Source organism: Vulpes lagopus, chromosome X (assembly GCF_018345385.1).
Source record: "Vulpes lagopus strain Blue_001 chromosome X, ASM1834538v1, whole genome shotgun sequence".
Classification (NCBI taxonomy): Eukaryota; Metazoa; Chordata; class Mammalia; order Carnivora; family Canidae; genus Vulpes; species Vulpes lagopus.
Genome location: NC_054848.1, coordinates 43,371,779 through 43,395,994, shown reverse-complemented (window position 1 = coordinate 43,395,994; position 24,216 = coordinate 43,371,779). Strand labels below are relative to the sequence as shown.

Genomic DNA, 24,216 nt, shown 5'->3' with positions numbered 1-24,216 from the left:
GAACTGATAATGGGGGGGGGGGTGACAGCTGTTACAAGTAACTATTTTTTTTCTTTAAACTGCATAGAAAGTAAAAATAAAAATTCAGAAAATAAAAACTGCATTTAAAAGAAAATTTAAATCAGATCATGTCACGAAATTGCCCAAAACTCTGAGTGGTTTACCACTGCAATTAGAATCAAATCCTGACTCTCCCATGACTTATATGGCTCATCATGATCTGAATCCTGCCTATTTATACTTCATCTCATACTGCTCCTCCACCCCTGCCCCCCGCATCTCTAGGCTCCAGCCTCTCTTGTCTACTTTCTCTTCCTCAAACATAACAAGCTTTTCCCCATCTCACAGCCTCTGTGCTTGCTGTTCTCTCTGCCTGGAATCACTCTCCCCTGATCTTCACATGGTTGAATCCTTCTTTGTCCATCAGGACTCAGCTGGAAGTTGCCTCTTTGGAGATGTCTTCCACAGTCAGACACACCCAAATTGGGGGACACTTCTGAAAGTAACCTCCCCATACACTTTAAAAATGTCAATGTCAAGAAAAACAAATAAAAGCTGGGGACTATTCTAGATTAAAGAAGACTAAAGAGACAAGGACAACTAAATGCAATCTATAATTTAACCTTCTATATTTTAAAGAAGTTATACAGAGCATTATAAGGACAAGTGGAGAAATTTTAATATGTGTTATATATTAGATAATATTAACATGTCATTGTTAAACCTCCTAAGTATGATAATTATATTGTGTATATACAAGGATGTTTTTGTTCTTATAAGATAGATGCTAAAGTGCTTCTGGGTGGTGTCATGATGTCTGCAACTAACTTTCAAAAGGTTCAACCAGAGAGAGAGAGAGAAAAGAGTTATAGATAACAAGCAAATGTGGCAAAATGTTAAAAATAGATTAATATTAATGGAGAATATATGTGCTCACTGTATTATTCTTGCAACTTTTCTGTACGATTGAAAACTTTCCAAGTCAAAAGTTGGTGGGAGGGATCCCTGGGTGGCGCAGCGGTTTGGCGCCTGCCTTTGGCCCAGGGCGCGATCCTGGAGACCCGGGATCAAATCCCACGTCGGGCTCCTGGTGCATGGAGCCTGCTTCTCCCTCTGCCTATGTCTCTGCCTCTCTCTCTCTCTCTCTGTGACTATCATAAATAAATAAAAATTAAAAAAAAAGTTGGTGGGGAAAAAATATTGAACTTCAGTAGGTTTGTCAATAGTAGTGTTGATGAAGTAATTGCAATCTATTTTGAATATGTTATAGGATTAAACAGATGAGTAAATATATTGACCAAAATAGTCCTCTCGGAAGTTTCTATCACATCATCTTGTTTTGTTTCTTCATCACATTTATCATTGCCTTAAACATTATTTTGTTTATGTATTCATTTCTCCCAGCTCCTATCCCATAAATGCTATTTGAGTAGAGATGGTGTCTGTCGTATTTACTGGTGAATTTCAAGCATTCAAACAAGGGCCTACCACATAGTAGATTTTCCATAATTACTTGTGGAATGAGAGAATGAAGCAATCCCAGGAAACCTTGGGTAGAAACATTAGTCAGGCAGCTGCAATTTTGCCCCTAGAGTCAAGTTAAGGCTCTGAAGCCCAGCTGGGAAAGGGTCTTGTTATTGCAAAGACCTGTGAGGCTGAGAGAGAAAAAGGAGAGGGAAGTTAGCCTCATTCTGGCATATGGAGTGTGGCTAAAGGGAGTAAGACCTATCAGAAATGGCAGTGACCCCAAAGGTTGCAACTAGAGGATAGAGACTTAAAGCTAAAAGGTGAATGACAGGAAGGTCCTGGAAAGGACTGCTTAATGTTTTAATCTCCATTCAAGACAAGTGAGTTATATGACACCTGTCCTTGCAAGTCACTTCAATTGTGTCAAGACTCTTCCTTGCAATTCCCTCTTATGAGGGGGGGGGGGATTTTTAAAATTTAAATTCAATTTGCCAACATATAGTATAACACCCAGTGCTCATCCCATCAAGTGCCCTCCTTAGTGCCTGTCACCCAGTTACCCCATCTCCCCACCCATCTCCCCTTCTGCAATCCTTTGTTTCCCAGTTAGGAGTCTCTCATGGTTTATCTCAGGGCCAATGAATTTGTACGTTTAGAGCTAACTCTCTGTAAGGGATGAGAAACAGGGGAAGAGCAAAAGGGGTATCTGAGAATACAGCAGGTGATTCTTTGGGGGAAAGGAAAGCTACCTTCCTCCCTAACTCTTTTTGACAGCAGTTCTGCCTGTCAACCCCTTTTTAAAAGATTTCCTTTCCCAGGACCCCCGGGTGGCTCAGTGGTTGAGCCTCTGCCTTAGGCTCAGGGTGTGATCTCAGAATCCTGGAATCAGTGCCCCGGTGGGCTCTCCACAGGGAGCTTGCTTCTCCCTCTGCCTATGTCTCTGCCTCTCTCTGTGAGAGAGCTTGCTTCTCTGTCTCTGCCTTCTTCTGTTTCTCATGAATAAATTTTTAAAATCCTTAACAATTTTCTTCCCCTACCTGTTTCTCCCTCATCCATCATTCCTCTGCTCCCTACCCCACCTGGGGTTAGTGCCAGAAAGAAGGGTTTGTGGAGACTGATGAAGTAGTAAAGTAATTTTGTGCAGGGACAATTCTTATGAAAATCATCCTTTTGTGCTTCTGAATGACACACACACATTCAAATATTGAGAATGAGTATTGCAGTTGTCTGCCTGTTTCCATTATTGACATCACACCATGAGGGTGTTAAGACAGAATTTTTTTCAGTCTCTAAACACCATCACCTCAGGAATCCTATCGCTCTACACTCTCTTCCACCCCTGCCCTACCCCCTCCCACACACCTGTGACTTGTCACACCACATTCTATCACTTCTTTCTTTGTGGCCTTAAAGCACTTTGTTTTCTCTTATTAATCTGAGTTCAGTATATATCCTTGGCAGTTGAGAACTGGATGGCTATTTCTTATCAACTTTACCCCATATCTAAGCCATAGTAAGTCAAAAATTCTGCAAAGATCCATTTTCTTATCCTCTCTCAAATTGTCTTCGACCTCTTAATCTGCTTTCAGGTCTACAACCGTCCCACTCCTCCCTGTGTAAGAACTTTCTCTCATCTCCTCCTTTCCACTGTTCATTTATCATCAGTTAGAATTTCAAATTAGGAATTCCATTAGCATGTTGAGCCCATAGAAGCCAAATGACCCATTATGGACTGAATCCAAATGTATAGGCAGGTGGTTAAGCAGGTCCAGCCTGCAGCCTTGGCAATGCAGACCCAAAACTAGAGGTTGCAGCAAAAATCAAGAAAGAATCATGATTTCACAAACGACCCTGAATTAACTGGATACCTGCTCAAGGGGGGTAATGTAGATTTGTAGATGATTCTAGAACTGAGTATAACATCAAGGATAATTTTTCTCACCAGTTAGTTCTACCATATCACCCCCATACTCAAACAATCTTCACTGGCTCCTGATAACATTTAAAATCAAATCCTCAAACCTTTCAGTCTGGCATTTAAAGCCTTTTACCTCTCCCCTTCTTACCACTTACTCTGCTCTTACCTTATTTCTCATCAATCCTTGGTATGATCTGTCTACCTCTATCAGCCTGGCATGTTCTCACTACCAGGTTTCAATTCTTGTTCCTCTCCTTGCCTATAATGTCTTTTCACTTCCTCTTTGTAGATCCACATTAACTGCATCATTTAAGACCCTCTTCAAGATATACCCCCCTTCTACAAAGCTTTTGCTGAATCACTCACAGTGTCACAGATACTTTGTGCTAAAACAGACTTCAAAGCTCGCTGATCAAGTTCAACTTTATCACCACCACCACCCCTCCATTTTTCAGGTGAGAAAACTTAAGGCCCAAAGATATTAAGTGACTTGTGTAAGGTTTGTGACTTTAGTGGTAGCAACATAACCTGAAGCCAGATTTCCTGACTCTCTTTGCAATTTCCTTTCCACATCACACTTTGTCCCCACCATCCCACCCCCCACACAAGTACAAAGCGTGGTGTCACGATCATAAACTAACATCTGTGTTTGGATTGTTTTTCACCTGTATTTGGTTCATCTCAACCACCAAATTCTAATAATTCTTGAGGGAAGGGATTGTGTGTAATATTTCTGCCCCCTCTTCTTCCCCATGGCACCTAAAAGGGCTGTATATATTTCAGACAGGCAGTAAATGTATCTTAACTGTGGAGTCCTTCACTTCAAGGAAATATAAAAACAGAACCAATAAAACGAATATACTCGGAGTGGATTATTATATCACATATATATTCAAAAAGGTTCCTTTAAACAGGGACCTCCTATAGTGAGCTTGGTTACAGATCATTAACTACCATCCAGAAAGAGAGAGAATGAGAGCTGAGAAACCTCGAGGTAAATATGTAAGAATCAGTCCTCCTCTTACAGGCTTGAGAAATAGAAGGGTGTTAAGGCAGACGTCCCACTTCATAATACAGAGGATTTACACAGCCCCTGTCTCGCAATCCCCAACTCAGCACTAGCTCTGGTCTCCCTGGACTGGGAGTTGAGTGACACAAGTTTTAAATGTCTGTTCCACCATTAATTTTCTCTGTGACCTAAGATATATCACTTAATCTCACTGGACTTGTGTTTTCTCGTCTATAAAAGTTTAGGGGGTGGGAGTGTGGGATAGAAGTCCAGACTTGCTTTGCCTCACACATTTGTTGTGAGGCTTAAGTGAGATAATATATGTGAAAGTGCTTTAAAAATCAAAAGGCATTCTATGAATGCAAGGTATTAACTTTTTAACTCCCAGTCCTGTGTCAATTAAGTCCTAGGAGACTAGAGCAAGGGAAGGATAACAAGTTTGCATGTTAATCCCATCTAAATTTATTGTCGGAATTCTCTACCTTCTCTGTAAATGCTGTTCTTCATCCCATCTCTATTTTATTTGGTAGAATATTATAATGGTTGCTATTTGGGCTTTGCACATTGCCGAGGTGGCAGGAATGGGGGAGGTTGGCAGCTGCTAAGACTCAGGAGAGGCACCTATTTCTTTTCTAAATTGCTAGAAAGGGGGAGTGGTAGGGAAATTGAAACTGTTGGTCAAGGGAGGGGGAAGGGCTTCCACTCTAGCTCTACAATGTCACTGTTTCATTCAATAATTAAAAGAAGATGGAAGAAAAAGAAGAAATAAAAGCTTTAATTTTGCCACATTTTTCAAGTTTTCTCTCTTTTAGCTTTCCAGAATTCCCAGTATGCCTGAAATTAAAAGATATCTGTGCTGGCTTGGATGAGCATTATTTTGGGTGGAATCAGGATAAATGTGGGGCATGGGGATGAGGTAGCACATTATGCATTAAAAAACTTGAGCCCACTCTACTGATCTATCCTTCATTTAGCCCAATCGGGTAACATATAATATGCCCTATAGCCCTACATTAGGGACCATATCTTACCTGGGACATCCACTCAAAACTTGTCTGAAAATGGACATCGTTCTTATTCTTATGCAGCTCTTGGCCTTTACACCAGTATTGTTCAATTAGAAAAGAGCCTTTTAAGAGATCATCAATCATTTGAAATATCAAATCCTGCTAAAAAGCAATGCAGGGAAAAAAAGACATTCTAACTGATAACCTTGCAATGAATCATCCACTTACCAGACATCTCCTGAATCCTTACTATAAACTCAGCCCCAGGTTAGGTGGGCATCTACACAAGCATCTGCACAAGCATCTCAGTAAAGCTTTCTCAGTTAAGATACTAGCAAACTATGGGGGAGAGGAAAGTAGAGATAAGATGCAGCAACAGTGTCTCCCTAAGTCAGGCACCAGTGAACTCTAACTCCCCACCCCACACCCCACGGTGGTCCCATGTAAAGCATTGTATTCAATGTTGGCCGGAGGGAGACTAAAAAGCAAAACACAACCTTATAACACAAAGCAATAAGGCAGCTTGTGATGTATTGAGAAACGTCTTTAAAATTAAATTAATCATAATTAAACCCAGACAGTATATAACTCACCCTAGTGTAGCAAAAAAACATGCTCCAACAACTATTTTAGCATTCACCCTCAAAGTGACCTTGCAGCAAGTGTTTACATCATAAATTTTGGACTCCTTGTGATTAAGTATAGAATTATAGACAAGAGTATCAACGAACATACATAAAGCAATAGCTCCAACTTATCCCCTGGTGGTGTCCTGCTTGATGACACCTGGTCTATGCCAAACCCCACCCTGCTATTCTCTAACCCAGGAGGCCATCCTGATCAGTGACTCCTTCACCTTCAGCCTTTCTAATTATGTGCCAGGGTTTGGTGAAAATAAGATTTAAATGTGAGATATTGGCCCCTTCTAAGGACCAAAGTCTGAAAGCCTGAGAAGTGAGCTCCAAGCACAAACATACTGGCTGGTCAGATCTGACATCTGCATGTTTCAGACCTGAACTCCAGGTTAAAAGCAGCTTGGCTGCTTACATGTGGGATGGAAGAGAGGAGAAAAAGCCCAAGGAGGGTGAAGAAGATGAACCCTTTGTGTGGATTTACTGGAAGGAGGTCTGTCAGCAGCAAGAGGCTTGAGAGAGCTCACCTCTACTGGGTTTCCCCAGCCCCAGAGATTAGGGATGGTCCTGACACTAGTTTAGTAACTGCCTAGGAGTGTAACCCTTCTCTGGAAGGGTGGGCTTGGCCTTCAATGCTACAGTGAGGATCTGGGAAATGCAGATCACTTCAGGGATTCCGGCCTTTGGAGGTGGGTGGGGGGTGTCTAGGTGAGGCTGTCTTCTGCTCTATTATTTACTGCTGGGAGGTGGTGTAGGGAACAGAAAAATGCGGCAGGTTCTAGAAAATTCTGGGTGGGTCAGTGTCATTTGGCAAAAGAAGAGGGATTAGTGGAGGATATGGTGTGGGAGGAGAGGGCCAGAGGAGGGGCTGCAGAAGGAGGGCTGCCATCCATAAATGCAATACTATGTGTGTCAGAGATAAATTCCCTTGTCATATTTCAAATTAGGTTTATAGGTACTTCTCCCAGCCCCCACACAGCAGTGGCTTAACGGGTGGTCTTCTCAATTCTTAATTGCAATTTTGCAATATATTGGCGTCTGAAGTCTACGTCTGTCTGAGACGATGGTGTGTATGTGTGTGTACGTGACTGAAAGTCGGGAGATCTTCTAAAGTCTGTCCAGGAGGTGGAAAGGGTGCTGCGGCAGGGACCAGGTGGACTTTTCTCAAGAGAATCTTCCATCCCTAATGTCAGAGTGCTATTGAGGTATCAGGAGGTGAAGAAGGTGTGGGTGGCGCAGTGAATTTCCCCCAGCCCAAGACACACATACACACTAAGTTCAGGAAAAAGTCCTGCTGATGCCTGGGAAGTCCGGCTACAAGCAAAAGGCAGTCTCCCATGGCCTGGGCAGCCAGGCTGACTCCCGAATCGCCGCAGAGAAGCGAGGGAAGCCTTCGCTCAGGAGCGCGCAGCCTCGCCGCCGCTTCCCAGGGAACTCTTGCCTCGCTCTAGGGGCTACATCTGCAGGCTGCGGGAAGCTAGGGCTCCAGCTCTTTCTCATCACACACCTTTCCCGAAGCACCTCAAGCCCTGTACCCAACGGCAAACCCCTCAGATCTGGCGAAGCTCAAAACTGCAAAAACTGAGGCGGGGGGTGGGGGCGGCAAATTGTACTTCAATCCAAAGGACTAAACGCGCGCGCGCGCACACACACACACACACACACACTGGCGCGCAAGCGCGTGCGCGCGCGCGCACACACACACACACACACACACACACACACACCCCAACCCCGCGCCACTTAATTTCTTTTCCCGGGGTAGAAAAGAGGATTACTTGCCCACAGAGGTTTGGAGATGGGGGGCAGGAGGTTGGTCCGAGGCTAGGCTGACCTGCTGCAGACGTGAGAGAGCAGATACAAGATGCAAGCTGTTAAGAGCCGCAGCTCACAGGTGAATGGTTGAGGTATTGCAAAGACCCTCAAGTTCGCCTTTGGCTATTTATTTATTTATTTATTTATTTGCATTCACGTCACCAAAGGGTTAAACGGCTGGGCTCCAACAGCAGCCCCCCCGCCGTTTCACTCCCCCCTCCCCTGTTTTGTCTCCCCCCCCCCTCCCCTCCCGCACGTCGCTAGGAGGTCATCAAGCACTCTGTCCAGTCCGCGTTCGCAAGCCCCTCTGCTTCCCGCCCATCTGGCCCGTGGCTGCTTACGAAGAGGTGTGCGCTCACCGAGGGGCGTGTTCCAGCACTGGGAGACGCCGAGCGCCCCTGGGTTAGACCTCAGAGAGGAGCCAGCCATGGAGCGGGGCGAGGGAAAGTTTGGCACCCTGCAAGGGGTCGTCGAACAGGAGTGGGCGGGGCGCCCGAGGGTACTTTAGCCCTCCAAGCTCAGGGGCACGAGCTGCCCGGACCTGAGGCGGTGTGCGGCCATGGACCGCGGAGCTGCCGCGGCCCAGGGCACTGGCCCGCCTCAGGATGGAGAGCAGCCCGCGGAGTCTCCAGAGCCGCCGCCGCCGTGGCCGCCGCCGCGGGCTCCTCCACTGCTCCACGCGCCTTCGCCAGAACCGGCACCACAGTTCTGTCCAGAGCCTGCTCCAGAACCCTGTCCGGAGGCGACCCCAGAACCAGCCACAGAACTCGACACAGAAACGGTCCCAGAACCAGATACAGAACCGGCCCCAGAGCCGGCTCCAGAACCAGCCACAGAACTCGACAAAGAACTGATCTCAGAACCCGCCCCCGAGCTGTCTCCGGAACCAGCCTCAGAACCAGCCACAGAACCGGCCTCTGAGCCAACTCCAGTACCAGCCACAGAACCGGCCCCCAAGCCGGCCCCAGAACCAGCCCTAGAACCAGCCAAAGAGTCCTGCCCTGAGCCGGCTCCCGAGTCCCGTACGGAGCCGAGCCCAGCAGCACGTCTATTGCCGTGTCCGGTGGTCGCTCCAGAGACGGGTCTAAAGACCTCATCATCACCCCGAACACCAGTGCTGTTCTCCAGTATAAAGGTAAGAAAAAGACCCCCTTGGGGCGGGTAGGGTGGAGGGAGAAGGAAAACGAGGCCGATGGCTATCAAGCTCGTGGGACTCTGGGTACCCTAAGCATCCCATTTGGCTGCCACCGACTGGCAAAGATGCGCGGAGAGATGCGGAGATGGAGGAGCCCGGGGGAGTGGGAAATGGTTGGGAGGCGGGAAGCAACATGTGGAAGCGAGAGTGGGCTGTTGGGGCTAGAAACAGGGTGACTGCACGGGTTGGGAGTCGGAGCAGTTTTCCGCATGGGAAGAAGTGGCAGTGCAGTGAGCGCCTATATCTTGAAAAAGAGGTGGAAGACGTCCTCAGGGAGCGCAAGAGACCTAGAGAAGTATTTGGGGCCGGCCCTGGGTACAGAGATGGGACTGAGTGGGGATGATGGGGGGGGACACACCTCTTAGCCGCGGTCACTGCCGCAGAGGCCCAAGATGCGGAGCCGCAGCCGTCAGCTTAGCCCCCTCCCTGACACTGGAGGGGGGTTATCAGCAGGGACGCATCTGGCGGCTCTCCAAGGAGATGCCCGCGCCTCCGCCGGCTGCTTGGGAGCTGGTATTCAGGGTGGGGATGAGGGGATGGGCGGCGCCCACGCGCACTGCAGGGGAAGGGCAGGGTTCGCTGGGGAGGAGGGGGAGAGGATGATTGTGTCGAAGCCACCATTCCATCTGTCTGCAGGATTTCCAGGCAGGTAGGTGCAAACACTGTGATATGGTGATGGTCCGCGTCACAAGCGGGCGACTGGCATCCCGCACAGGGGCCAGTTGGAATGGTACAGGAGTCCCGGTTTAGATACACCAAAATAGGAGTTGGTATTTGAAAGCGTGTGAATGGAAGTCCTCATCTCTTCCAGTTTTCAGAGATGCCTTCCTAAACATTGCGCTTTGCCTGGAGAAGACGAGTGGAGGATCCTCGCGCACCCGCGGGGGTGGGGGGAGGAGGGAGGAAGAAGGTTTCCTCTGTTTGCCTTGGACCCCCTGAAACCCCGTTGGCTCTTCAGCTGGAGTCTGTTTGTCTTTCTTGCTTTCTCTGTACTCCCCCTACTCTTCCTTTCCCCTAAACTTCGTTCCACGGGACTGTGAATACAATGATAATGCATAGATACACCTTGATTTAGCTTCCCCTGCAGGGGAAAAAAAAAAAACCACGAAACAAAACACAGAAACAACACACCACACCAACAGTACCCGTCAGTCCTGCTGCCTGGCAGGGCGTAGGGACGGGGCTCTGGAATCCTTCTGCTTCGGACCGCACACTTGTAGAATGTAGGGGAAGGGGGCAGAACTTGGCAACGCGAAATGGAAATGGAAGCGCTGGTTGCTTCCTGAGTTATGAGTAGGGAGGCTTGAGTTTGCAAAATAACCGCAATGATAAATGACTGAATAAGAGGAAGACTAAAGCGAAAAGTTTCACAGGGGAAAAAAGTGCAGAGGTTTAAAAATAAATAAAATAGGACTGTAGGAAACTAAAACAAGTTGTTTTTTAATCCAACAAACCGGCTCTCACCAGGGTGTGGATCCCCCCGCCCCGCCCTGCTGCAGCCCTTTCCTTCAGTGATCTCAGGAAAGGAAAGGGCGTGCAGACCAGAGATCACCCTAACCTGATATGTGCTCTGGTCTGTTTGGAAGAGTTTGCCTTGAGGCTGGTGGGAGGGAGACCAGCAGGGACCACCTGAGCTATGGCCTTCTTAAGTGAGATTTTGGAAACATGGTTCAGAAACTGACACCTGGGGACTTAATTTCCAGGATGTCCAGCAAATATATGGCCTCTTCTGCCCCTGAAAGACTGACTGGAGGCCAGAAGCTGCTTGGATGAGCCCTGTGACAGTGGGGGAGCATATCCCACGAGCTTGACATGAAAATATCGGTTGCCAGACAGATAAGGAGGATCCAGGTAAGAGGAATCAGGTTAACTTCCTCTACATAGTGTCCTCTCAGAGTGCTGGTGGACTGACCCAGAGGCATTTGGCAGCCCTGACAGGGAACTCGGACCCCCGCCCAAGGTTTGGCTTTGCCCTTGGTAGAGTTAGTCATTTATCTTTTAGAATGGGGTGAAGAACCCTGACCATTCGCTAAGGGAGTCATGCAGATGAACCCATCAGTGGCTCTAGATGATTTTGAAGGATGCAAAGGATCTGGATAAATGCTCAGATTGCTGGGAGCCAAACCCCTCTTCAACACCCAAGGTGTTGCTATATAATTGCTCTCTGGTGCCAATAAGAACATCTGATTTTCAGTGATATGACTGTTCTCTGCTGCATCCTCCTCAGGCAAACAGTGCCCAGAGCCAGCCGATTTGCATCTTCATGTTCAAGGCAAACAGGTTGCCATCTTAGCTGAGGAGGTGATGTTCTCAGACACTGCCTCCTTGAGGCAGGCTTGGGGAAACACACACAGGCTCAGAGATCATAACAAAATTCAGCTGTAATCATACAGTGAAATCCTGCATGGCAAGGCACTGTCTGTACCAGTAGCATGAAACTAGTCTGAGAGGTCAAAGGATGAAATGAGTGAAAGACATGTTTGGATGTGACTACAGGTTTCTCCTAGATAATTTTTGCTGACTGGTATTGCAGGAAAACAAAAACAAAAACAAAAACAAACACAAAAAACAAAACAAAACAAAACAAAACAAAAAACAACCCAACATCTTCCAGTGTATAGGCTGCTCTCTTTTCAGATTTCAGAACCTGTTGGTTGAAAATCAATGCCAGTCATGAGGGTAGAGATTAAGGAAAGGGGGCTCATGTCATCTTTCCAAATAGATACCAGGATAACACAGTCTTGTGAAGCAAACCTGTCTATTTCCTTCCTTTCTAAAATGTTTTGATTTCCAGGAAATGAGCCATGGTCTCCCACCTGGTGGCAGCAAGTGTAAGTAAGGATGTGTGAATTGATTCTTTAACAATGCTATGACTTGCTTGGGGGGAGTGGGGCTTATATGAAGTGTCCTATATTTGTTTCCCTGCCCTCACCTATGGTTGAAGAAAGGTAATTTATGTTTTTATTAGTTGGGTTTGACTAGCTATGAAATTATAATCACACCATACAGATGACTGCAGAAAATCTGAAAAGAAATACACTTTTGTGGCTTTTATTTCTGGGATGGGGAGGGGTATGTGATAGAGATCACTTGCCATTTACCATTACACCCCACACCATACCAGAGCAGTTTTCTGGTATTTTTTGTGCACACTTTCTTGCAAAGTAGCAAGCATTTGTTTATATAATATCTGGTCATTCTTGCCTGAATACCTTATCATTTTACTTATTTCTGAGTTTCTCAAAGGTAGGTGCTGTCTCTCCCCCTCAGTACCTAGTACAATTCAGCCATTCCTATTTTTGCTCAGTAAACACTCACTGAAGCTTGAAATCTATCAATTCCATTTCCAATAACAACATAGAGACTGCTGCTGTGAATGAATAAAAATGTATTCTCATTGATTTCTGAGTGAGAAGTAAATGCTTATTTAAATAGCCTGGAATATATAGCCTTTGAGGAAATGCAGTCAATCTTTTCCTTTTCAGAATGGATGTTAGAACCATATTTAAAAAGCAAATTACCAACAATTAAAAAAATGGTTTGGAAAGTGTCCTTATCCCCTGCAGTCCCAACAGCAGCAGACTAGTGATGATGTTGTTGGTTTCAGGAATAAATTTTTTTCCTAAGTGAACAGAATATCTGCAGTGACTAGAAACAGCTTTGGGATTGGAAAATCGAATGTTTAACCTGTTGAAGGTCAGGATGAAATTACTTTCTTTCCTCTTAGGTTCGTCCCCCCCACCCTTGCCAGGTTTTGATGAAACCATCTGATTTATTTGGTATATTCTGAGAGATCCTGAGCTTTTGCTGCAGTATATTCTAGAAAAGATAATGAGATATTTGGTCAGTCATCTTTCTTTTCTGAGAATATGATTCTTATGTGTTTATTAAAATCTCTGACAGGGGCATCTGCACATCTACAGCCCCAAATGAAAGGCTGATCCATTGCCCAATGTGCTCCCAAGGAAAAGGGGGAAATCCATAGAGGCCAGGAAACCATTCAGGGATATTATAATAAGGATTATTTAATCCCTTCTGCTGGTATGGTACTTTATAGTTTGTAGAATGCTTTCCTCTACATTATTAATTCTATTTCCCTTGAAGAAGGCAGCAGGGTGGGAGAAGGCAAAAATAAAACTTGCCGCCTAATAGGATATAACTATTAATTTATCTAATGTGGTTTTTTGAAAAAAAAAATCCAACATAGGGCTTTCTGTGACACATTGGATCCTCATTTGCCTAAGAACAATTTGTAAGCTGACACTCCCTCAGCCTGGATTTTTTTCAAAGCAGCAATTGTTGTTCCCAGTCTAATGCTCCCAGCGGGGGGCCATCCTAGAACAGGAGTCCGAGAAGGAAGGATAAGAGGCAGAGACACAGGACCCTGAACCTCTTGTCCCTGAACCTATTACTCCCAAAGACCTTTTTTTTTTAAACAGAAATTCTGCTAGGGATAGGATGCCCAACCTTTCTAAAGACTGCTGACCATAATTCCCTCAGTGGAAAAAATTAATTTTAAGGATTAAAAAAAGAAAGCATCCATTCCTAAAGGGAGATGCCCTACCATCACCAAAACAAGTAAACCTTATTCTTAAAATAGAAAAACAAATTTACAAATTAAAAAAGAAAGGAACAGTGACCCCAGATAATGAAACTTATCCCTCCCCTAAAAATTACTTTAAGAAAAAAGAAAGAAATTCTAAAGGGAGGTGTTCCTCACCTTCATCAAAAGCCATGAAACTTATGTCCCCAAGAGAAAAATTAATGAGGAAAAGAGAGAAACCACCTCAAGGTCAACAATATTTCTAGCCTTAAAAAATCCATGAAATTTATGAACTTGATTTTCACCCCACCACTCATGCCCAATCCCTTGCAAAAATTATGGGGCAAAAATAAATCTCCCAAAGGGGAGTCTCACCAAATCTCCCTAAAGTTGTGTGGGGAGAAATGTCCAGAATAGGCAAATCCTTAGAGACTGAAAAGTAGATAAGTCATAGCCTAGGGCTTGGGAGAAGAAGGAGGGGAAAGTGTGGGTGATGGTGAAAGGATACAGTTTCTTTGGAAGATGATAAAAATGTTCTGAAATTAGATAGTGGTGATGGCTACACAACCCTGTGAATATGCTAAAAAACACTGACTTCGTATACTTTTCCTGGTGAATTTTGTAGTATGTTAAATCTGAATTCTTAAAAATATGTGTAAAAGAGATCACACTCCTCCAACTGCAAAATAATGAACCTACTGTCTTCCCACAAATAAACAAAGGAACAAATGAATACATAAGGAAAAAAGAAAATTTTAAAAAGGAACCAAAAGACAGGGGGATCCTCTTAAGGGCAGGGCCTCCAACTTCACCAAGGAAAATAACTTTTATTCACCGCCTGATTTTTTCTCTTTGGGAAATACAAACAAAAAGGAAGTCTTTTTAATGGCAGATACTTTCAAAATCATCAAAGTCCATGAAACTTATCAATCCTTCCATCCCAGAAACACACAAATGTTTTAACAAAATGCTGAGTGAAAAAGAAAGAAATATTAAAGGACCGGGCCCCTGATCTTACCAAACATGTTAAACTTTTAATTCCCAGAAAAGGAGAAAAAAGAAACAAAAGAGATCAATCATTCCCCTGCCAAGGGGAGATGCCCCATCCTCACCAAAGCACATGAACTTTATTCTCAAAATACAATTTTTTAAGATTTAAAAGAAAAATCAGTAATGGAAAGACGTGTGTTGGTGGAGGGGATACATCAATGAAATCAAAACAAAATAAAAATTTTAAATTAAATAAATAAAAAATAAATCCTCTTAAAAGAGAAATGCTCCAGCCTTGTAAAGGCACATGAACTTTTTTTGTCAAGATACAGCAAAAACAAATGTCAATTCTTTAAAGAAGAAAAAAATAAAAGGAAATCCTTCTAGTGGGAGATGATCTGAATTTATTCAAACCCCAAAGCTTAATTCTTAATATAGGAAATTTAAAAATTGGAGGAATGAATAGAGAGAGAAACAGAAACAAAACCAAGTTGTCCCTAGCCTCAACAGAACCCCTTTTTTCTCAAAACAAGAAAATACATTTAGGATTAGGGAGAAAGAAGGGAAAAAAATGAATAGGATATTTTCAGAGAAACCTTTTTAGCGAATGAAAATGCCCCAAACTCACCAAAGTCCCTGAACATTTTTCTCCAAACAAACAAACAAACAAATAAAAAAAAAAGGAAGGAAGGAAGAGAGCCAAGGGGTGTGGGAAAGAGAGGTGGAAGGGGTGGGAAAGTGTGGTAAAGGAAGGGAGTAGAGAGAGAGGATGGAAAGGAATGAAAGGTAGATGAAAATAAAATTAAGGGACAATTTTTAAAAGAAAAAATTCTTCTCAGGGAAGGTACACCAATCCTTTATTGACAATAATGCATATTATTCCTGATGGTCAACCCACTCTACCTCAACCAAAAAGAGAAAAAAAAATCCCCCACAAAATCTCTTTCTAAAGCTTCTTCAAGGGGAGATACACCCAATCTCACCCAAACCCTTACTTATCTCCCAGCCTTCAAGTATTTTTTAATGAAATAAAATAAAAGTCTTTTTACAGAACGGTGTGCTCAATCTTACTTCTTCCAAATTAACTCTTTATTTGAAAGGAAATGAAAGAAAATTCCCCCACCCCACCAGGGGGGTTCCCAATCTCACTAAAACCAGTGGCCCTTATAGTTTTGCACTCACAAAACCTAATTTTTTTTTAAATGGAAATCCTCCAAACCTAAGATGTGCTCACACAACCCCACTAAAAGCAAAGGATCTTTTGCCCCCAGACATTTTTCAAAAGAAAAATCCTTCCATCATCATAAGAGATGCCTTCAATTTTACTAAAATCAACCGAGTTTATTCCTTTCCACATCCACAAGGAAAGCTAAGTCAGAAAAGAATGGTAAGAGAAAACGAAATTCTCCTAACCTAAAGCATTCTGGACACAATTTCACCAACGTCATTAAACTTAATTCCCCTAGAGCAATTTAAGAAAAAAGAGGAAGGGAGAGAGAAGAGCTTGTCTTTTAAGAAAAAGTGCTCTCTACACCTACCTCACTCTAAAGACTTCCTAGGAAATATTATACAAAGAAAAGGTAATATCATTCTAGAACCGTGCCAATGAACCTTAAATTCAGAACCTGAAGCTGAAGGGTAGTAAATGTTTAATCCCAGGCTGGTTTCCCTCTGTCCCAAGCGCAACCCATTTCTGGTTACCTTCCCCATCCTTCACTCAGGCTGTGCACTCCGGAAAGGCAAACCGCGCCCAGGGAAAACAAAATTAGGAAAGCAAACCTTCCAGGGGAAAAATCATATACCACCTTTCCCAACCAAACAGAAATGATTTGGGGGATTAGCTGCGTCATTGTTCCCCCTCTAACGCTATAGAAATTCAAGCAATGACGCTCTATTAACTTCCAAATTAGACCCACACTTACCTAGCAGAGAAGGAACCTTAGCCAGCTCAATAATAGGTTTCTCAAGGTGGTTGTCTGATCATGTGCTCACTTAAATGTTTGTTCTCTAGAGTTACAAAGGGTTTGATTTTCACAAATACATAAAGTTTGTAAGTTAGATTTATAAGCAGAAACTAAGACTCAATGTTTCCTAAAGTTTTTAATTCATTTACTTTTTTAAAAATTAAATTGAGTACCTGTTTTATATCCTCTATGCTCAGCACTGAGGATTTCATGGGGGGAGAGTCATAGAGATAAGGCTCCTTTAAACCACACTCATAAAGGAGATGCCCACTTACCAAAACAGATATGGCGGGGGGGGGGGGGGGCAGAGCGATTATTTGTTTTACTAGAAGTTTTGCTGACGCATTCATTTAAATAGTTTCCTCAGCATACCTCTTCTTAAATAAAAATTTTGTGTAATCAAAGAAAGGAGATGTATCTTAATTTCAGAGAAATTGGGAAATCAAAAATGCTTCCAAAAATAAATAAAAAATAATGTAGCACCCCACCACTCAAGATTAAGTATCAAGAGATAATTGCTATTTTGTTGAGATTTTTTTTCCATTTATTTTCCCTGAAAATATGCTTATATGTGCTTGTAATCTAGAGTAGTTAAGACTTTAAAGGAATGTACAATTGTGTCTCAGGCTCTCCCCTACTCATTACCTCCCCCACTTAATTATTAGATCATAGGCATTGTTCTACACTGTATTTAGGAAACAACTGTTGATTTTAGCCTAAAGTTTATCCAGTCAAATGCCTGCCTGTATGATCTGATTGATAAACATATGCCGGAAACAGAAATGTTCAGAGATATTCTTGCAGTGTAAAGCAATGAGGGTATACATTGTCGCATATACAATTGGCAGTTTGAGCTCACATTTACTAAGTGCACTTTTTTTAGACATCCAGAAAAGACATTCAGATTTCATTTATCCAACTAGCTTTCGTGATTTTGACTTGAAGCGGGAGACCCAGGGCAAAACCCACACCTTTCTCACTGTTAAATTCCCAACAGGAAAATCTAAATTTAAATTTCTAAGACTCTGTTGGGCCACTTTTAACCATATGCAAAAATGCACTAATGGTTTTGTCTCTTTAACACACAGTTACAAACTTTGCTCATTTGGGTTCCTCCTACCCAGAAGGGAAATACTTTTGTTTGAAGACATTATCAACAATTATAAGGAGATAGAATATTCATTCGACTTTCATTAACCAAATGTGGTAAAAAATTGAGAGTTAATAAACTGTATACAATCCAACCGAGGTTGAAAATGTAAAAGGCGAGTGTAATGTGGTATTGAGTAACATCAAAGTCTGTAGCACTTGGAGATTTTCATCTTCCAAAGCATTGCAGGCATTTTCTGTTTAAGCCTTTTTTCTTTAAAGTGATTATAAAAGAGATTTCAGACCCTGAGCACAGCGATTCCCACCTACCTCCTTGGTTTCCTCCTAGCACAGGGCAAGGCACATGATACTGGGGGATTCTGAGAGATTAGCGTGATGCTCCAACCCAGAGCTTTGCAGAATTCTTCCAAAACAAAAGGCGGTAGACCTGAGGAATGAGCCTACCTCTGCCTCCAGAAGTAGGAGGCGGGGTAAGCACTGCTTGCAGGGCTCAACTAAGTACTTCCAGAATCCTGGATATTCATTCATTTGCCTTCACCTGCAGCTAAGGTCTCTACCTATTCTCTTCTGGGATTTTGCCTTCTGAGGCAAGAAATGAAAGGTACCTCCTGAGTAAAAACAAAATTGTTAATCTCCTTGGCTCTGAGGAGAGACCCTTGAAACCAGGAAAGTTTCTTTTCTATTTAACTTGGGCTCTGTCAAGTGAGTCCCCCCACTCTCACTTGACTCTTCACTCTATGAAGCTGGCTCCAGCATTAAGCCGGATCCTCTGAACCCCACGTCTAACAGTAGTCCCTGCTTTACCTTGATTAGTAAGTTTCCCTCAGCCGGTGTCATTTGCATTTATTATGTACCTTGAACATACTATTTCTTGGTTTATTTACATCACTGCACAAGTCCCTTGCCATATAAAAGAAACAATGTGATGTAGCTTTATTAAAACAACTAAGCATGAACAGCAAAGAGGAAAGTAAAGAGTAAATGAGGCTACAGAATGAGACTATTGATTTCAGAAAATTAACAAGTTTGTGCCCTTCTCAGTAACCTCAGTTAATGCTCTCAGTGACAGTTTCCCTCCTGCCAGGCTTGAATAGACCATAACTTTTCTCTTACTCAGAATTTGGATATTACTGTCCCTTTTTCATGCCCTCATCTTACTCTGCTTGACCATTAAGACTAATTAAAACAATAATTTTGGCATTGTCCTGGTCTCTTTTGCTTTAATGTTCTCAAATTGGTGACTAGATCTCCAGGGCATTTCTTTGTTACACGTGGAATCAAAGCATCCATTTGGTGGTTGCTTTGTGGTTTTCTTAGTATACTGCTTTTCACTAGTGAATTGTCTTTCTAGAAATGCCTAGAAAAGCCTTACTTTGCCTTTCCATCATCCCTCATCGGCACTAAAGTTTTTTTTTTTTTTAATTTATTTATGATAGTCACAGAGAGAGAGAGAGAGAGAGAGAGAGAAGCAGAGACACAGGCAGAGGGAGAAGCAGGCTCCATGCACCGGGAGCCCAACGTGGGATTCGATCCCGGGTCTCCAGGATCGCGGCCTGGGCCAAAGGCAGGCGCCAAACCGCTGCACCACCCAGGGATCCCGGCACTAAAGTTTTTAAGAGTTTGTCCATCTCATCTTCTAATGATGGAAAAACAAACATAGATATTCCCAAGCAGTTTGAAAGCTTGCTTGCTTTGTTAGGTAGTTTGTTTGTTTTGTATCCAGTATAGCAAAGCATCACTGTGGACTACACATAAAAATATTTGTTAATTAGCTCATTAAATGTTTGATAGTTATGTAATTGGTATATAAGATGCTTTACAATAGGATACATATTTGGAGGATTGTTACATGGGTATTTTAGAGTATTTTACTGATATTTGGGAGAAATTGGTTGGAGTTTTTAAGATGAAATGGGAATGCATTATTACTTTTCCAACATAGAATGATGGAATAAATTTTCCCACTATCCAAAAGTCACTATCAACAAGTTTTCAGAGGTGGATTAGATTCATATGTGAGGGAATGACTGATAGCAAATTCACTTTGGTATAAGAAATTTAGGGGAGGGGTGCCTGGATGGCTCTGTGGTTGAGCATCTGTGTTAGGCTCAGGCTCAGGTCATGATGCCAGGATGCTGGGATAGAGTCTCACATCAGGCTCACTGCAGGGGTTCTCCTGGTTCCTGGTTCTCCCTCTGCCTATGTCTCTGCCTCTCTGTGTGTCTTTCAAGAATAAATAAATAAAAGCTTTACTTAAAAAATAAATGTAAGGGAAAAATATAAAGTTGTTTGAGGTAAGTGAGGTATATTGTTCCCAATATATCCTCCTCAAACCCAGAGAAGACAAGAATTAAATTAAGCAGTGACGCTATACAGTAGAAGTGAGGTTATCCCTGAATTGGGCAGGTGAGGCTAAGGCCAACAGACAGAAGAGCAAGGCCTTTGGTATAGTAAATGGAACAAGAAAAAAAAATGGCCACTCGAATAGAATCATAGAGTACACATTGGAATAATGTGGAAAATCAAGTGGACAAAGTCCTATTGAAACTTTGAAGTCAACTGACAAGATTGTGTGTTTCATCCAACTGATGACAAACAGCCATTAGAGGGCTGTTGTTTAGTAAAATAGCATGGCTGAAGCCAAGGATTGGTTGATGGAGCATATAATTAAAAAACTAACTTTCAATGTCTTTGTATGCCAAATTCCAAATTAAACTACTAAAGTTAAAAGTGGAAGAAAAGTATCATATTATCTAGTGTCCTTTTTCTATCATTTTGGGCCTCCTTTGCACTTTTGTAAGTGGCTGGTCTGCTTTCTCTAAGATATTTTTTCTATTTCATATCACAGAGTTTTCTATAACAAAAGTAAGAAGCCTTGATGGGAATCCATGAAGTGTCCTGAAACGGACCTTTGGGGATCAGCTGACCTAATATGTTTAAAACCTTTTTAGCAGTAGAATCTTTTTAATATTTTATTGATGAAATCTTAAATGAAAGTCTAATATTTGATATAAATACAAGAAGTGTTTCATTAGTCCTTTTCTATGCTATGGGTTTGTAATTGTTGTACATCTCTAATTGTTGATGTACATTTCTAATTGTTTATTTTAAGCTAAGGGGAAAGCAAGTTTGCACTCCCTGTTTATTCCTGGTTTCTTAGCAAAGGTGCTGGTGATGTAGGAAGACATTGAATAAGAAAAATAAGCAAGTCAGAGTTTAAAATTTGGCCTAAAACATTCCATAAATTAATAATACTCTCCTGGAAACATACCCATTCTGGAGAGTTCCTCCCTATCCCACACCCCAAGAATGTGTTACAATAGGCCTCATAAAGTGGATTGTCATAATGTGCACTGTCTTTGCTTATAGGAACATTTTTATTATGGGAGATTGTATTCTTGACCAAGGATACTATACCAAGTAAATTGTAGGTATAACTAAAAATATGTAGTAAGAGCTACATATTTTTATAATAATATGTGTAATAAAATCAGCTTCTGTAATAATTTAAAATAGCAAAATTGTTCCAAGTCCTATAAAATGGGCATAAATGTACCATATACATTGATTTTGTAAGGGGCCCTAGTGTACTATAAAGTGTACATGCAGCACATAAAAGAGTCAATTCTACATAAATTTAATCTATTGTTATTATTTATTTAAAATTTGCACTCTGCCTGCATCCAGAAAGAATATGAAGTATTCTACAAAATTAAACACATATAAAACAGGACGATTAAGTACAACTAAAAACAGGACAAAACCAATTCAATGCAGTGGTGAATGAGACTTTAAACTAATATATGCTAGTTATAATAAACCCCAATTACACATTTAATTAGCAGGAATTTTGTTTGCTGCCTTTGGTGCTTGAAGGACTTTGGGGAATGATTTGAATGACTCAGGCCTCTTAAAGTTGGTATCCAAGGAAGTTGAGCTGATGCTTCATTTTTATGTGATACATCTTCCTGTCACAAGCTGCAGCAACCACAAAATGAGGAGCTAAAGGTTGCCAGGATTGTGGCATAGGTGTTAATTAACTGTCCTAGAAGGCCAAGGCTTGGGTTATTTTGGCGTGCCTGCATTTCTCTAATATCATAATGCATGTGTATGTGAAACATGTAAGTATGGAACCTTCTCAAATAAAATAGTATTTCAAATAAAATTTCTCAAATAAATCCAAATAGTACTATTTAACCGGGTTCAATTGTTTAGACTCTTTCTTAGATTGAGAGTTACTTCACATTGGTTCTAGTCATAATTCCACTTTACATAGCTGTGCAATATGGGGTAAATTGCTTAATCTTTCCATGGCTTAGCTTTTGTGTCTCTTAAATGAAGCCAATAATGTGCTGCTGACTCAGCTCAGTTCAGCAGTCTCCTCCAGCAAGTCTTCACTGGTATCCCATCTGGGCAAGGTGCTCTTCTTCTGGGCTCCCATAGCACCCTATACAAACTTCTCAATTGCCATATATACCGAGATTATCAGCTTGTGTATCCCATTAGGACTATAAGGATAAGGCCCTTAGGGCCTAACATACTGCCTGCCACTCAATAAATTGTGTCTGAACTACTTTATAAAAATATCTTACAAGCTCATGGAGAAATTAGGTCTAAAACATAGATTTTTAAAATAAGAAATCTGCAAATGCTAGCTTATTTCAGGATCATTTGTAAATATGCCATGATATTTGCTGTCATCACTTTCTGTCTTTAAGTATGCAGATAAGTTTTGATATATTCACTTCACCAAAAATGAACTTAGCTATTCAAGTGCATTACCTGTAGGTGATGGTAGGCAGGGCTGCCTCATATCCTCCCAGAGGGTTGTAGTTTTTCTAACTCATACAGAGAGCAACTCATGCTCCTACCCATTAGGAGCAGCTCTGTACTGATCATGTGGTCTTTGGCCATAATATAGTTAATCTTTGGCCATAAATATAGTTAATTTTGATGAAAAAGAGAACAATGAGTTATTTAGCCAGTTATTCAAAACATGCAAATTCATTCAAACACTCAAGTAGAACAACACTAAAGAATATTTTTTTTATTTTTTTAAAATTTTTACTTATTTATGATAGTCACACAGAGAGAGAGAATGGCAGAGACACAGGCAGAGGGAGAAGCAGGCTCCATGCACCGAGAGCCCGACGTGGGACTCGATCCCGGGTCTCCAGGATCGCGCCCTGGGCCAAAGGAAGGCGCCAAACCGCTGCGCCACCCAGGGTTCCCAACACTAAAGAATATTATACTTCAATGTAGTATATAGAGAACAAGGTTAAACAAATAACTAGGTACCATCTGGTACCCTTTTCACTATCTTAACTATTAATCAGAATTTAATCTACGGTATTCATTTCACATTAATTGAAAAGCTCCTGATTCGTTAACTTGATGTCAAATTTCTCCTATAGCTAGCACTTGAATTTGGAACTAGGTGTCGGGGCACCTGGGTGTCTCAATCGGTCAATCATCTGCCTTTGGCTCAGGTCATGATCCCAGGGTCCTGGGATCAAGCCCCACATAGGGCTCCCTGCTCAGCAGGGAGTCTGCTTCTCCCCCTATCCTTCCCTGCTGCTTGCAATCTGTCTCTTATGTACTCTCTCTCTCTCTCTCTCTCTCTCTCAGATAAATAAAATCTTTAAAAAAAGGAACTAGGCGTCAATGTGACCATTCCAAGGCTCTCCGTTTCTTGTGAGGACTAAGAATCAACAACTAAGTTTTGATGTCTCCTTGGCAGTCCAAATATTATCCAAAATAGCTTTCTACTAATTATGAGAAAAGCTTTAACCTGTCTTACCAATGCCTCTGATCAGATCAGCACACTCATCTTGAAAATGGTTTGATCAGGAAAGAGAATATGGAGTCTCTTAACAGTCATCTTGTTTCCAATCAGAAGGAACAACTTTTCCCTTAATAGATAGATAGATAGACAATTCTATCTTAATAGATAGATAGATAGACAATTCTATCTTTTCTAAAATAGCAACCAGGAAAGATCACAACAGAAAGTTGTACAGTTTGTACATTATACAAGGCTGGCCTGTTTAAGGGGATACCTTTCACAAAGTAAGCCTATATATAGGCTTATATATATACAATTATATATATATATATACACATATATATGTGTATGTATATATATGTATATATATATGTGTATATATATATATATGTATATATATTCTAACAATTTTCCTGCAGATGGCAGTCAAGTGCCTTGCGCTAACAAAATTGGTATATTATGACAAATGGAAGTAAAATACCTTTAGTAAATGATGCCTTTTTCTGATGTGCCAATGGTGTGTTGTGGGCTGATCCTGCTACTAATTTTTTGCATTTAAATACAATATCCCGGGCAGCCCAGGTGGCTCAGCAGTTTAGTGCTGCCTTCAGCCCAGGTGTGATCCTGGAGACCTGGGATCAAGTCTTTCCTGCATGGAGCCTGCTTCTCCCTCTGCCTGCTTCTCTCTCTGCCTGTGTCTCTGCCTCTCTCTCTATCTGTTTGTCAAATAAATAAATAAAATCTTTTAAATAAATAAATAAATAAATATGATATCCCCCTT

General features: G+C 42.0%; 1 protein-coding gene across 1 annotated transcript in view; it reads left to right on the top strand.

Moving 5' to 3' along the window:
- Positions 1-8,407: 8,407 nt before the first annotated feature.
- DGKK (diacylglycerol kinase kappa) overlaps positions 8,408-24,216 on the top strand; it is a 172,647-nt gene continuing 156,838 nt past the window's right edge. Inside the window, exon 1 of the mRNA XM_041742070.1 lies at positions 8,408-8,983. Coding sequence (XP_041598004.1) covers positions 8,408-8,983 — 576 coding nt within the window. The remainder of the gene's footprint in view (positions 8,984-24,216) is intronic.